At 37.4% G+C, this 16,030-nt stretch overlaps 1 protein-coding gene across 1 annotated transcript in view; it reads right to left on the bottom strand.

Annotated features, from left to right (window-relative positions):
* Window positions 1-12,447, bottom strand: part of LOC108106463 (exostosin-1) — a 69,569-nt gene extending 57,122 nt beyond the window's left edge. Inside the window, exon 1 of the mRNA XM_017213531.2 lies at window positions 10,627-12,447. Within this exon, the coding sequence (XP_017069020.1) occupies window positions 10,627-11,426 (800 nt within the window). The 5' untranslated portion in view covers window positions 11,427-12,447. The remainder of the gene's footprint in view (window positions 1-10,626) is intronic.
* Between the last annotated feature and the right edge of the window lie 3,583 nt (window positions 12,448-16,030).

Below are 16,030 nucleotides of genomic sequence, written 5' to 3'. Positions count from 1 at the left end.
ATGGTGGGCGGAAGCAGAGGGAAGTTGGTTAATTAGCGCCTGGAAGTATGCTGCGGTTTTTGCCTCGATTTTATTTTTGAGGCGGAAAGAAGGCCGCCTGCTTGCATAATAATAATAATAATCATGTCGCAAGAAACAGGACATGCATGCTACAAGGCACTGGGAAAAATATTACTAATAACCACAAGATTCTTAAACAAATTTTTTGCAGGTGTAGAAAGAAGTTTTGAAATAACTTTTAGATAAGAAGGCAAAAAGGGAAGTACGAGAATGACTGTTTAATTAAAGTTTAGAGGGGAAATCACATGAAGAGTCTTATGAAGAAGCTCCAAAAATATGAACAAAAACGAATAATATATAAATAATATTTTATTCAATTCGATTTAATGCTTAAAATAAAATTTCTTACATCAAAATCTATAATTCAAGCCACCAGAAACTACAGAAGCAGCTATTATCAAATAAAAATTTACTCAAAATCATTTCAGAACCAAATTCCCATCAATCTAAACCATTTCAGCTAAGATTTTCTGCCTGTGCATCGACCCCATTCAACCCTCAAAAGCGGGCTTTATGGGAAAAAGTTCTAGCTCTCCAAAAAAAAAAAAAAAGGCGCTCAAAAAGCGTGGAAATTTGATTGTTGTTGCCGGCTGCGGCTGCGGCTGCTGTGTGGCATGATGAAGTGTCATGAAATTTAATCAATTTATTTGAAACGTGAGCGGATTCTCCGGCACTTCGGCCTCTGTGAGTGTGTTCTTGTTGTTGGGCAATAAATAACATCAGCGTCGTCTGTCTGCCGGGTCTGTCGGTCGCTCAACTAAAAATTGTAACAGAGCAAAAGTGCCAAAGTAAATAACAAACAATGAAAATGCAATAACAACAGGGCTCAAAATGGAAACAAAGCCAAAGGAGGGCAAGGAAGTTGCGGAGAAATATCGCAAATAAAGTTTCATTGTTTAGCAAGCGGGGAATAACCGCACGCCATACTCATACACAGAGATACTCCAAAACCACACAAAGATACTCACAAATACATACTAAACTCAGACACACATACATTACGATACGCTTCTTGGGGCCAAAAACATTTTTGAAGTGAAAAATAGAGGAAAATGAAAGGGAAATAAAAATCTACATTTGTGCTGCGAAGTTTTGGATGAGCTTGCATGGTGGACATTACTAAGCTGGATTTTCTAGGGGATTTTCCGGGCACAACATTGTAGAATTTTTCATAGTTTTTTTCATATATTTTTCTTAGATATATGAGGAGAGTTTATTTATTTATTTTTAAGCTTTTAACTGTAAAGTTTTTGTTAGAAAAATCTTCAAATGTTGCTTTTAAACACAAACTAATACTTAGTTTCCCCTTTAACTTAGCAAATAAAAAACCATAAACCTCTATTAAATTCGAATCAGGTGATCAGGTGTTTTTCAACGATGAATTAAGCAAGAAAATCCCAAAACAAAAGGATATTTCAAAACCATTTTCATGGTAAGGCATACGGAAAAGCCAACACCTCGCGTCCCTCTTCAGCTGGTCTTTTAGTAAAATCCTTTACAGACTCCTTCGCCAAGCACGTACCCAAAGAGCCCTCTTCCCGCACCTTCACCTCCTCTTGGCAAAACACCCATTTGTCAGGACCCCCTCCCCCCCCTTCCAGGGTTTACACATACATATATACATACTGGCTCCTCTTTGGAGAACGTTTTGTGCCATTATTGTTGGCATAACTCCGCAGCGGCAGGAAAGGATGCGGGCATAGGGCACAGGGAAACGTTTATAAATTTATTGTTTTCTACGACGCGTGTTCTCAAGTGTTGCTGCGTGTTTTTGGCAACAAATTTGTTCAACAGCCATGACGCTGAAGTGCGGGAAATTAGGGCGGGAAAAGCCCATTCAACTCGTTGCGGTGACGCATTTTATCATAATTACATTAACGCAGCCGCCGCCCCCCCACTCTTGCCCCTTTTGCTATTTCCTTACCCTGCTCGTAAATTTAAAACAGATCCCTAAAAGTAGGCAAAACCAAAAAAAAAACAAGTTATTACAAAAATCTTTAAAGCCAACTTCAAGCCAAAACTTTGGCGTGCTGCACAATAATGGATAGGGGAAAAAAATAAACATAAATAAATGCACTGCAGCAGGAGGAATAACAGCTCTGCTATTCGTGTTTTACTATTTGTTATTGTTGTTGTTGTTGTTGTTGTTGTTGTTGTTGTTGTTGTTTTGTTGTTGTTGGTTGGAAAATGCACACATGACATATTATTTCAACAATCCCAGTGCATATGTGTGTGTGTATCGCCAGAGACACTGCCTCAGTTGCAAGAACAACCGCTGGGTAAGGGGACTCAGTAAAACAATGAGAGTATTGGGCTGGATAAAAAATAAAAAAATAGTAAAAAATAATTAAGGGAGTTATGGGAAGCTCATCTAAAAGAGTGTGTTAAATAAAGCTTCTATGGAAAATATCCAATGCTAAAGAAATATTTTCCATTCTGTACATATCAATCCGAAAACAGAACCTCAAAGCAATATTCTGATTAATTTTTAAATATTTACTCATCGTGATTTTTTATAATCCTTAAAAATTTAGTAAAACTTCTTCTTTACTAGATATCACTTTGGTTTATCAACTTTTTAAATGCTACTAATATTTCTGCCATTTTGGCCTACGAAATCCATTTCGCGCCATATGCGCATTTAGCACAGAACGAACCGCAAAACCAAGGGGCCAGGCCATGAGCCAAGTCAAGCCAAGTGAAAGGGCCAACACACACACACACAGCTGCACACATAGGCATAATTAAAAAAAAAAAGGGAGTTGGGTAGATGACCAACCATCACCATATTTAGGCCAAACTTTCTGCAATCCTGGGCCGTCACCCGAACTACCACACTCTCCACTCTCTCCACTTTATCATGACTCATTACAAAATGAAATGAAAATTAAATGTTTTTTATTTCATTAACGCTGTGCCATCCCTATGTGAAAATAATAATAATAATCACGAAATGAATTGCAAAATGCAGCGAGTGGGTGAAATTGTTTGGTGGTTTTAGCGGTTTCCCCCGATCTCGGCTGCACTGCGTCGGCTGTCTCCTTTTGGGCGCCACTCAATTGAGTCCAATTGAATTATAATTTGTTCAGAGTGCCCCAGAGTCTTGCTCTCTTTTTTGGGTATTTTTGTTTGCTTTTTTTTCGGTACATTTTTCGAATGAATGCTCAAAGTTGAAAACTAAGAGATTTTTGTGGAAACCAACTTTTGCGGGAAAATGTGTGGAAATGTTAATTAGGTTTAAGCTGGGATTCTTTCTTCTCGCCAAAGACAAAGATAACATAATTTAGTTAGTTTGTATTTTTAAAAGTTTTTAATATTTTGGAAAATTGTATAAAAAATAAAAGGATTAAAAATATTGTAAAAGAGAAAAAGGTATCAGGAAAATGAGTTTCTAAGGAAAATGAAGTTTTATTTTTGTGGAAAGAAAAGAAGAGAGTTTAAATTGAAAGTTAAATTGAATTTATTAATTTTAAAAATATATATTATATTAAAATTTAACAAATAATAAGGCTTTAATTTATCTTCCCACATTACTGGCTTAAAAATATATCAAATTTACATCCACCAAGTTTTATAACTTTTTAGTCTCCAAATTTATTCAAAACTAAAAACCTTAAGGCATTACTATCTTTAAACCTTTTAAAATATAACCAATCTTCACCACAAACCCAACCAGTTAATAGAAAAACAATTTCCAAAAAGTTTCCTTCCTTTCTTTATGAATAAATTCAGTTCGACCTGCAAAGCCAATTTTTATGAGGTCGCTGCTTTCCTTGAACGCTCATCCATCGTTTTCGGTTAAATAAATTTGAAGGATTTTCGTTTTCCTCGTTGTTTTTTTTTCCTTCCTATCTATTTATCGCCAAATCATTTTGTGAAGTTAATTTGACGCAGTTGGCTTGGCAGGCCAGAAAACATTGAACATAAAAATTATTTATGGTCATCAAGTTGCCTTACTGTTTTTTATTGACTTTTATTTTGGCACACAAACACGCACACTTGGCTGACCTTAAAGAGCCGAAGCTAAAACGAGATCTGCATAAGTCAGTGAGGCAGAGGGAAAGACAAAAAATGCCAACTAATGTCACTTAGTGAATGTCGTTGGAGGGTTCCTCTTCCACTGAAAAGCTGAAATTTGAGACAATTTAGGAACAGTTTTTAAATTGCTCGCGGCTGTCGCCAATCTGAAATGAGAAGATGGACGCGGAATTCCAGAGCGATAACCTCCGCCATGCCTCGACTTTTGGGTTCATTGATAATGAGTTCCTCGAGGAAAACCGGAGAGAGGCAGAGGCAGTTTGTCTGATTGTGCTGGGTGGGTCAGATGAGATTGTGGCGGTTCCTGGGCGGATAGTATTTCACACGTTCCGGGGTAGACCAACCACCATCCCTCTTTTGGCCGGTTCGGCACGTGCCGTCAATAAAGCTGAAAATCGCATAAACTGTTTGAGCCGCTTACACGTCATAAGTAGAGAGTACTTGGAAAGCTTCCATCGCCATTCCCCTGCAAAAGGTTACTTGGTAGACCATCTCCTTGGGCTCCATATAACACTTGTCGGGTTATTGGCATCTTTAAGGGCCAGAAACCAGAATTTCTGGGCCATAATCAATTCAATTCGTCGGCATAGATTTAGTGCATGTGGCTAGAAGGGCTTTTTGGGGGAGCATTTAAAGCGGATTTTATATTTTAAGCCAAACTAGTTTATCGTAGTTTTAGATGTTAAAAAGATTTTAATTTCCAATTTAAAAAGATTTTATATAACTTCAAGTGATTAAATAGTTTAAAGACAAATTAAATACACTGAATGTCAATTTAAAATATTAATTGCAATTAAACGAAAAATATTAATTGAATAATCTCCCGAGTGACGGAAACGAATTGATAAATAACGAATTAAAATTCATCTTTTAAATGAGCAGATTGAGTTATCGGAATGCAATTATTGTTCTGCCACCGAAAGGAAAACACAATGAAGGTATGTTTATGTTTTCCATTACAAATTTTCCCATTTTCTACCCCGAAATATGGCAGGTGCATCTTGCAACCGCCTTGATTTTGATTAGATTTTCCATTAACCCGAAAATTTCCCCAAGGCCGAGGGAACCAAGATCGAATTCTGTGGAAAATTAATTAAGTTTAAAGCTCGCACCGAGCTGAAAAGCTAATTTTAACCCACAGCAAAGGCGAAGTAAATCGAATCGCAATGAAATAAAACCGAATGCGAACCGCAACGAATTGATTTGAGCGATTTGTGGATTGAGGGGAGGAGGAGAGGTCAGTTCGCTGGAGCTGGAAAACTGGCCAGCAGCAGCAGCAGCAGCAGCAAAAAATGTTTGCCTGTAAAATGCAATTGCAATTTGGCATGACCAACTACGCATGCTGTGCAACAACATCCAGCGTCCAATGTCCAACGTTCAACATTCAACATCCAACAACCGACAACCGACCGACATCCTAATCCACATCCAGGGCCAAATCCCCAACCGAATGAAACTCAAAGCTAACTACTAAACCAGCAAAAAAAACCAGAAGCCAGCGCACATCCCTTAGAGCAATGGATGGACATGTGCAACGAATTTCAAATGTCAGAAGTCCTTCCAAATATATATATCCATGCATATCTATATATGGAATATATAGATGTTAGTTCCGAGTCAATCGAAAAAGCTTTTGAAAACAAAACATAACAGTTGGTTCTTGAAAAAAAACAGTAATAATAAATAATTGCCCAATGAGGAGAAAGTGGGGTAGGGGGTAGCCACGTAGTCGTCCTCGTTTCTCTGCTAATTGGAGGAGGAAACCAAATTATGAGCACAACTTGCCGGGTCCTTCAAGGTGAATTGCTTGCCGGCTGGTTGAAGTTTTCCCTCTAATTGCGGAAAGTCACTCATAAAAAGCCCCATCAAGTTTCTGTTAACCGGCAAGCAATTGTCACAAAAACTCAGCCAAGTTATAGATAGCAAATGGCTGTATATATATGTATATAGCCCCTCACATATGTATATCTTTTACTATATACTCGAAGCATATGAAATTCGCACACCATTCAGGGAGATATGAAAGGTTAATAAAACCAAGTTAAGAACGTGCGAAACGCAGGCGTTGGCACCTGGCAAAAGGTTTCCCTTGGTTTTCTTTTTATGATTTGGATGGTAAAACTTTTGCTTTTTTGTAAGGGAGTGTAAGCGGGGAGCGTGCAAGTTGATTTCATTCTCTTGGGGTTTCCCCGAGATATTGACGCTAAATTCTTTAGACAATTTGGGGTGCCATAGAAATTGTGCTGTTCTCTGCTTTTCTCTGTGCTGTTCTCTGCTCATTAGATGTTTGGGGAAGTCTACCGGATGTTGCATCTTTGTTTGTTCTTAAGGTAAAGTGAATAGCTTTTTAAGTTTAGGGGGATGTCAGTTTTAGTGGTAAATTAAAATCTTTTATAATTCCCGCATAATTAAAAAGTTTCCAACCAATTTTGAGTTGGCCAAAAACTTAATTCTCATTCGAATTGGCTGTCAAAAAAGCTTTTGGCAGACTTTTTCGATTAGTCAGCGCTTAATCAGCGTCAATGATTGATAATGGTCGATGGTTTTTTTCTCTTTGACATATTGATGAGCTCTCATTGGAACCTGTTTTGGCCATTGATTATATAACCAAATCTCAGATAATTTTATCGCTAGTAAAAGCCAGAAACCAAAAACCCCAAAGAAGAATGTCAAACGCAGACTCCCAACCGCAGATTAACTCTGACCCCAGAAAAACATACACTTTCCCTCTTTCTCTTGGACACCACACTACCCCCCTCCCCCAATTTTCGCTTATGTTTTGTTGGCTTTTTTTTTTTCTCTCCACTTTTCCCACAATTCACACACACGGAGTACGAACGAGAGCATTCTGCAATTAAACGGGGAAAAGAAAACTTTTCCAACAGTTTCCCAGGGAAGTGAAGCCGCAAAGGATGTCCAGGCAACTGGGTATGTAAATGTGGGTGGTATGAGTGGTTATTTGGTGGAGTTGGCAGGCGTTGTGGGGTTTGGATATATGTGGCTAGTTTGGTAAGGCTTCTTTCCGTCTGCTCGGCTCGACAATATTGGTACACAATAAGGAAATATTGATGTATTGATGGGAAATATTTGAATAACTTTTACATATTCGAGTTTTTATATGGGAATTAAAGTAAATGAATTTATAACTCACATGGCTATGCTGCTAGATATCAATTAATGATTAATGATATTTAGAAATAAAGAATGAAGAAAATAACGACCCTTTTTTGGAATTAGTAAAAATTAGCTAAAAGTATTCTAGAGCCTAAAAATTTTTAATATTTTCAACAGTGCGTTGGCTAAGTCTACAAATTAAACCCTTTTCAAAATAGTTTTCCCATGACCTAATTTTTAAGTAACTTCATTGTATTATTTTTAACCTTTTTAAAGACTTTCTCTCAGTGCATCTGTTGGTTTGGACGCATAATTGTAAAGTGGCCTAGTACGTGTCGTTCCTTTCGCTTTTAATTGTATGTGTAAAGTGAAGTTAAGGTTGGGGTTGACAGCAAACCCACCCCCACCAGACCAACCCCTCACCACCCCAACAGAGAGTGCGTAGCTGTGTATGTGTTGTTAACAACTTTAACATCACTTTGGCGTCTCTCGTATTCATTCGAGTTTGCCGTTCCTGTTGGTTGTTGTTCGTTGATTCTGCTAGAGCTGCTATTGTTCCTCTAGTTGAAGGTTTCACTTTGATAGTAAAACATAATCTTTTACTATAGATTTAATATCTGAGCATATCTACTGAATAATAAATGTTATTAAAAGTTTTTACTATTCTGTTGGGTACTTAAATTTTAATAGTTTTATCATTTTCTAGGTGTTTGTTTATAAATTCACAAGTGTTTTATGTTTTCTGTCGTAAACATTTGGCATATCTAATGAGCCATAAAATAAGCTTTTATTGTGGATTTTTAAAGATCTCTTTGGGTATTATTGTTCTTTTAAAATAAACCTTGATATAACCTAATATTCTGTCTAATCTGTGGGTTTTATATCCCTTTAAAATCTACTTTCCTTACTTTACCTACTTCACTTATTAGTTACTGAATGTTAGTTAGCAGTTTCTCCACTAATTGCTGTTTTTCCAGCACTTAACCTAATGAAAACTTGTCCTCAAGGAATTTCCATAGATATACGAGTATTTGAAGTTTTTCGCTCCACTATCGAAGCTTCCTCGGGGGAAGGAAAATCAATTTTAAATTAGGGCACAATGAGCTCATGTCACCACGTGGATATCAGGTGATATTGAGGTGTCCCAAACCTTAGACAACCACCGCCCAACTTACACCCACATCTACTACAGGGCTAAAGGTCAGGTGAACCGGGGCTTCCTACACTGAACAAATTCTAACAGCTGTAAACTTTTTCATACGAAAAATAAAACTTTACTTTAACTTATATCAGAAAACAAAAAATTATGAAAACACATGAACAACATATGAAAACCGAAAATTACTACCCACTGAATACCCAGCAAAATTGATATTTTGGCCCTGTGTCCTGGATGCCCGGCTATTGAATCGAGTTACATGTCAAAGGGAAGCGTCAGCCCAGTCCATGTCCTTGTTGTTGGTTTTGCCTTTGTTGTTGTGGGCGGCAGAAGCGAGTAAACAACAATAAAGCGGCGACAAACAAAAGAGTAGCAAAAGCAAAAGCACAAAAAAGGACACCAAGGGGACAAGGGCCCAAAAACAGGAGCAACTAGCAACTTGGAATATGGAAGGACATGACGAATGACGCGTTGCTAGACAATTTTTCAATTTGAATGGCCCCCCCCCGAAAAAAAAACACAAAAAAAAACGAGGAAAAAGAAGAAAATGGGGGCCTGAAACTCGAATAGTGAAACGTTTCGGATTTCGATTGGGTTTTCGCATGTGCTCCTCTGGCCTCTGCCCGGCTTTCTTTTTTTTTTTTTTTTTTGGGGCCGCCAGAGGATTGGCATCGATAGATGCAACCTGCAATTTGCCGCCTGACTAAGCCAGACGTCGGGTTCAAATGGGGGTTATTCCAATTGGTGTGGAATTTAAGACTTGGGTGTATTGTTCTACCCATGACTGCACTCGGAATTTCTGAGAAATTAAGCAGTTTTCTAAAATTTACCTCTCTTTTACGAGTATACATAGTTTTTAAAAAGTTTCTGCAATCATAAATTTGTTTTTTCTTGTTTTTAACTTTCTTAAGATTTAGGGATTTTCGCACAGGAATCCCTTCTAAAGATTAAATATTTTTGTTTTATTCGCTTATAAATTCCCTTTGGAAATGTGCAAGTTGTTTTTTAGTAAATGAATTTACCACGTTAAAGCCTTAACCCGCTTCACTGAGTTCAGTCTCGTTTATTCCCGGGGTATAAAGAGATTATTTCTTTGACTGCATGTCCTTGTTGGAAAAAAGTTATTCAACAGGGTTGTAAATATAAACTCTGCCAGTCTTTATTTAATTTATATGTGCTATTTTTAATAAGGTCTTTATTATTATAAAGATTTTTCAGCTTATAGTTATGTGTTTATAATCGCAAGATTAAATAACAAAGGGATTTTGTCCGAAAGTAGTAAAATTTAACATATTTATGTTAAAGTAGTTATCACACTTCAGAAAATCTATCTCTTTTGGTTAAAACGAACGTCTAACAGTACCTACAAAATGAAAACGTTTCTTCACCAAATTGCCTTTATATTCAAATTTATTTTCTCGCTTGGAATAATACCTATTGAATAATTCTCTTGAATAAATAAATATATTTTCTCTTTACTGCATGATTTTAAAGGCCAGTAGATGGTCTCTGGCTTTGCATATCAGTTTTCCAGCATTCGAAAGTTTCTCAAGAACTAGCCCTATCTTTAAGAATTTATATGCTATATATGCATATTTCCAAGACCTGAGATCAAGACGAAATTTATTTTTGACGATCAAATATCTTTATAAGAGAGTTTGCATTATAATATTGGGAATATTCGTATTAGGAGAGATATACATTCTCACAAGTATATATTCAGTTTATAAACCTATAAATATGCACTTCAAAATCAATCATCTTCAATATATTGCATTATATTTACTCGTATTTATAAGTGTATACTCTCACCTTTGTTTGTTATAGACAGATAATAATTGTGCTTCTATTTGATTTACGAAATAAGAAAAGTTTAACATTTTACACTACTCGTAGTTTTCTATTAACTTGTTATATTAAAAGAACTTTATTGTATGAGTAAACAAATGCATAAGTAAGCTTTATTTTCTTAGAGAAGAATATATGTAGTACTTTTATATAGGCAGATGATTTATTCAAAAATGTACTAGATTTATACGTTTACATCTATTACTCTACCGATATGAGCTCATTTTCTAATGAGGAGACTTAATAAAGAACTCAAAAGATTCTTCCATTGATTGGTTTGCCTATCTATTTCCCTATTTGCCCTATCTATCATAACTATAATAAAGTAAGATCTTTAAGATCTATAAAGAACCCCAAATAGTCTCCCTACAACCCCATATATATAATAAAAATCTTTATAAACTCACCGCTTGCCCTTGAAAGCCAGCAGATACTTCTTGTTGGCTGGAAAATTGTTGGACTGCACGGAGCCCGTGGCGCCTGCTCTCAGCGGGAATTGTTTGTGGAAGAGCGGGATACTGACGTCGAATCCATGCCGCAGTTGCAGTACTCCCATGCTGGCCTTGGCTAAAATGGCCTCACCCGCATCGAAACCCAAAGAGTTTTCCGCATAATCCGGCCAAGTGCCCGAGTAAAGATTAAAGATGATGTGATTTCTGCCATTATTCCAATATGGCAATCTGGCCAATCTTGATGGCACATTACGTACATAATCCTCGGACAGTGAGTCCCGATCCAAGGTATCAATACCAAGTACAAACAGACAGGCGGCCGTTGGATCGTTTGTATGATATCTTGATTCCTGAATGGCAGTGAGTATCTTTTGGTAATTGGCCGATGTGGGTGGGGCAGCGCCCAGTGAGTTAAGGGGTTCCGGTGGATAGATATAGACCAAAAAGCGATCATAACAACGAGTAAAATCGAAACAGGTCTCCATGCGGCAGTCAGGTTTACGAACGATCTGATTTTTCACAATATCCGAACTTTTTGATAAATTACTTTGCAGAATTTTAAGTTCTTGCACATCGTGGGAGCCGATAAAACTAGGTAATTGCTCGTGGGGTTGGACACCACCATCTTTGGCCGATTCATGCTGGGCTCTACGGGGTCTCAGAGGCGATACTTTCAGGCGATATCCACCGAAATAGGCGTAGGCCAAAAAAGCGCAGGATACAAAGACCAAAATGTAACGTTTTTTGGCCTGCATTTTGTGGTTTTAATAGATCCAAAGCCTTTGAATCCTCAATAATTTTGCCTATTTATTTAATTCTTTTAATTTGATGTCCCCAATAATTTCAGTTATTATTTGTATTTAATAATTATTCTTTTATTTTGGAAATCTTTTTTATTGGGAGGCTGTTTGTGTGTGTGTTTATGATTGGGAGAGCGTGCGTGCGTGTGTTTGTGTGCGGGAGAGGCGGGGGTACCGACGGCAACGACAACAACAACAACACAAATTTACACTAGTTGTCGCGCATTTTCGTTTTTTTTTTGTTTTTCTTTTTACTATTTATTTGGCCGCTGATTGCATTCTGAAGAGATAATCGAACATTGCCAGAACTTGTTGTTATTTATTACATACATACACACATTGCACGGCGGCAAGAAACACATGTATATATATATTAGTAATACACCTTATTCGTTCATAATCTTTTATGATTTCTCATTTCCTGGCGCGTTTAACGATTTGCGGGGGGGTACTGGCGGTCGAAGGGCGGCAGGGTTCGATCCTCGTTTTTGGCGAGGAAATGCATCGCGCACACACATTTAGCTCAGTTTATCACTTCATTTTCATTTAGTTTAGGCATTTGTTTTGCGCGTCTTAAACAACCGAAACATAAAACAAACACACACAAAACATTTTTAGCAGCTAAAAAATCAGACGGCGGTCGCGAGTTGAGCAACACTGAACGAGCGGCATTTCGCAACACCAAATGAGAGCAGTGAGCGCGCGAGAGAGCGGCCAGCAGGGTTGCCAGCTCTTGCACAGAGCGTTAGTGTTTGAATTAAAAACAGTGTTTTTGTTTTTTAATTGAAATATACTGTTAATTAGGGCTTGGATTGCTAATTAAATTATTTCTCTATTATATTTCACTTTTTATTCTGATAAGTCTCATGAACTTCCATTTCTTTACTACGTTCTCTCGTTTATCCTTCTTTTGATAACAACTAAGGTGCACAAAAATGCTCGAAAAAAGCGCGTCTTAACGTTTTGATAGCTCGGCGTGTACTGGCCAAGTTATCACACGGACAAGGACTCAACTGGAACTCACAAATTTATTGGAAAACTCGCACATGCGCTGTTTGGCGCGCTTAGATTTGTATTTGGAAATTAGGTGGCAACGCTGCTGCTACAGCTGTTAAATTTGAAATTTAAAATAAATCTCTTATTGAGGGGGTGCAATGTTTGAGAGTGATTATCGTGGGTTGGAGTTTTAATCCCTGGGGCGTAATATGTTTACGGAATGTAATTACCACTACAATAACTGCTGCAAACATTTTGCCGCCCTGGTGCATCATAATAATAATTGTTTGGGTTTGAAATTAATTACACTTTCGGCAACCCACACACATCACGTTCTACGCGCATTCTACATTCGCCAAATGTCACCCAAAGGTATTGCATTTATGCCTTTATTAATTATTCGCCTAACTAATTACATAGGCAATTATGCTTTGCCATTAAAAAAAACACTAAATACTTGTTAACCGTTTTGTAGTAGTTTTATAGTTGTCGGTCTACACTTAGAAAAATTTTTATATTTTTTAAATATTTCCTTTTTTAACAAAAATACATAAGTTTTGAGAATTATTATTATTTCTTTACGTTATTAATTAGCCAACTTCTTCAGAACTACTTATAAAATTTACCACATTTTTTCTCTGTGCACCAAAATTATTGAAGAAAAATGTATACTAATAATTTTGTAATATTAAAAACAAAACTGAAATAAATAAACTGTTTCTGTGAAATGGACATTTTTACATCCGCATCCGCATCCTTGCGTCCGGTTTTGCGCTTTTTTGGCCACGCGCGCAATTTCCCGTTACAAACGCATTTAGGCTAGAATTTCAATTATGCACAGGAATGCCACTCCCACCGACGCCCTCATTCCAGCATTTGCTACGCCCCCTTGCTGAGCGCTTCGTCTTCCTGTGCACTTCCTGCGCTGCGGCCGCAATTATGATGCGCCCGCTTAGATAGAAAACTCGCCCGAAAAATCCAAATATGCCACGCAGCTGTGAGTCCTAGCGCTGGAAAACTCCTCTAAAATCTCCCTGATTAGAGGTCTTTCCACTTGCCTGCTTCGTCCTTATAAACAGCTCAACTCCACAGCGAATTAAATCGGCGTTGAGCTAATAAACAAAGAACACTTTGAGAAAAAAAGTATTTTAGATTTGTTGGCCAATATATAGAAAAATGGGTAAGAAATAGGAAATAAGAAGCTGGTAAGCAGCATTAAGTAAGCAGATAAAAACTTAAACTGTTAACAAGAGCTCTGAAAATAAAATCTGAGGACTGAAAAATATAATCCAAAATTCTTAAAATACGAGTATTGTAATTTTTGGAAGATTTTTCTTTCAGAAAAAATGAAAATAATTAAATAATAAATAGGACGATTTCAACAACTATAAAAACATTAACATTTAAAACGAATATGTTTTAAGCACCTTAGCGAAGTTATCTAAATTAAATGCTGGTGACAGCAAGGGAAAAGTTTCGCACACATTTCCGCATATATCAGAACCTGGCGGCGACCTTGCCGTTTTGGCCGTCCAAATTGCTCTTCTTCCGCCGGCAGTGCACTCGACCCACTTGATGGCCATGCATCTCGTTTCCGTTTCCGGCGTGCCTCTAATTAAGTGTCAGTCGTCCGTGTGTCCTCTTTTGCCCCTTTCAGGCTCTCTCCTCCTCTCTCCTCTCTCCTGTCTTTTCCATTTAATATTCACTCTTTTGTGAGATTATTGGGTTTGCTCACATGCCAATTTTCTTCTTTTTTTAAGCATTTTCCTCGTTCTTTTTTCCTGCTAAATCACGAACAACGCCCCCATTCAGAGTTAATCAATCATGCGCATGCTGCATAATTTGACTTCCTAAAGGAGATTTTTAGGTGTCTGTCAGCTGGGGACCCTCTTTCTATCTCATCATCATACTCATCCGTGTTCCAAATGGAAACTTTGATGGATATTCAGCTCTCGGCTGTTGTTCCTGTTCCATGCTAATGAAACAATATTCGATTTTAACCTGGCCAATGGTGTCCCCTCAAAACTCCTTTTAATGTTTATGCAAGAAAACTCAAAGAGACATAAAAACTGTCAATTTTATTTTGTTTACACTATCAAAATGCAGTTTTTTATTAAGAGGTATTCTTAGTTTTAATATGCGCATCAAGAAAAATTTAAATTTTATTTTGTTTTTATAAAAAAAACGTATATTTTCCTAAGCTTCAGGTATTCTTTATTAAATATTTATTTATCACAATTAGTTAAAATAAAAATGATATAGAGTAGCATATATTTTTTCTCCGTGCTTAAACTTTGAACTGGCGGCTATCAAGTGCAAGACCACACGACAATCAACTGGGTGAGTTAAAGTTTAAGTTCTGGCGTTGTTGGTCTCTCTGCTCCTGTTTTATCATCATCGTCTTCATCAAAATAGTAACCGGGAAAAATAACAACTGAAAAAGCAACAAAACCAACAGCAACTTCAACATAAATTCATTAGCCACAAGTCAAAAGGGGGTTAAGAAGAAGTGGGTGAAGCAGATATATACTTCCGCCGCAGTTTAAGTACCCACCGAAATTTATGACGTCACTTTTAGTTGCCACCTCGAGTTTATGGATGCTGAAGACGCCGAAGAATGCCAACCGCAGTCTTCGCAAAACTTTATTACAGATTTTTTAACGAGCTTGTCTGAAAAAGCCACACGGAAAGCTTATGGCTCTCAGAAAATTAAGTTGAGTGATATGAAAGTGGAGCTAAATCAAATGGCTATGCAGAAGTTGGATCTGGAGTTCAGTGGTTAAGATGCGTCTAGCACCTGGGATTAGGTTACAAGGAGGATATTTAAAGGGTAACTATTTAATGAGATGGCTTATAATAATAATGTGAAATAAAACAATCGAACTTAGTATTTCTTTAAGTCCTAAAAACATTCTTAATTACACTTTATGTAAAATAACTTTTCATTGCATACTTTCAGGAGCATACTTAAAATTATCAACAAAAAGTTCGTAAAAGAAATTCAAAACGCAACCATTTAAAGAACAATATCTAAACAACATCCCATATTTAAGAACCATTTTTGTCAATTTTATTTTTCCCTATCAAAGACCAAAGTAGGGCAAAGGAAAGGACATCTTGCCCCAGGGATTCCTTCGAATCGTCAGCCACAAAACACATATACGAACCGTAAAATGGAAACCTCTTTGGCATTATAAAGTGGCCATATTATGTGCGCTGGCTTTTGTCTTTTTTACGATTCGAATGTGAACGATTATGGGTGCGAAGGTGTTAACCCATTCTCCTTGGTGGCCAAAAGCAACATCTCCAGCTTACCGAAAATGCAATATCTGTATGCACAAACACACGGCGACGGAGAGTGTGAGCAGATGCCATATCTTGTCAGATTTGCATGGCGGAGGTGAACATGACAGGCCCAGCGTCGATGCCTGCAGGACGTGCCAAGGATAACGCCATCCACCGCACACTCATCCAGTCACCCGCACACCGAAGTACACACGCACAGAGTTCGTAAGTTAGCCTGACACTGTGGCTAAACAGAGAAAAAATATGTATGCTGAATT

This window comes from Drosophila eugracilis, unplaced genomic scaffold (genome assembly GCF_018153835.1).
Source record: "Drosophila eugracilis isolate 14026-0451.02 unplaced genomic scaffold, ASM1815383v1 contig_81, whole genome shotgun sequence".
Lineage (NCBI taxonomy): Eukaryota > Metazoa > Arthropoda > Insecta > Diptera > Drosophilidae > Drosophila > Drosophila eugracilis.
Note: the sequence above shows the minus strand (reverse complement) of the source record. Positions and strands in the feature narration are given on the sequence as shown.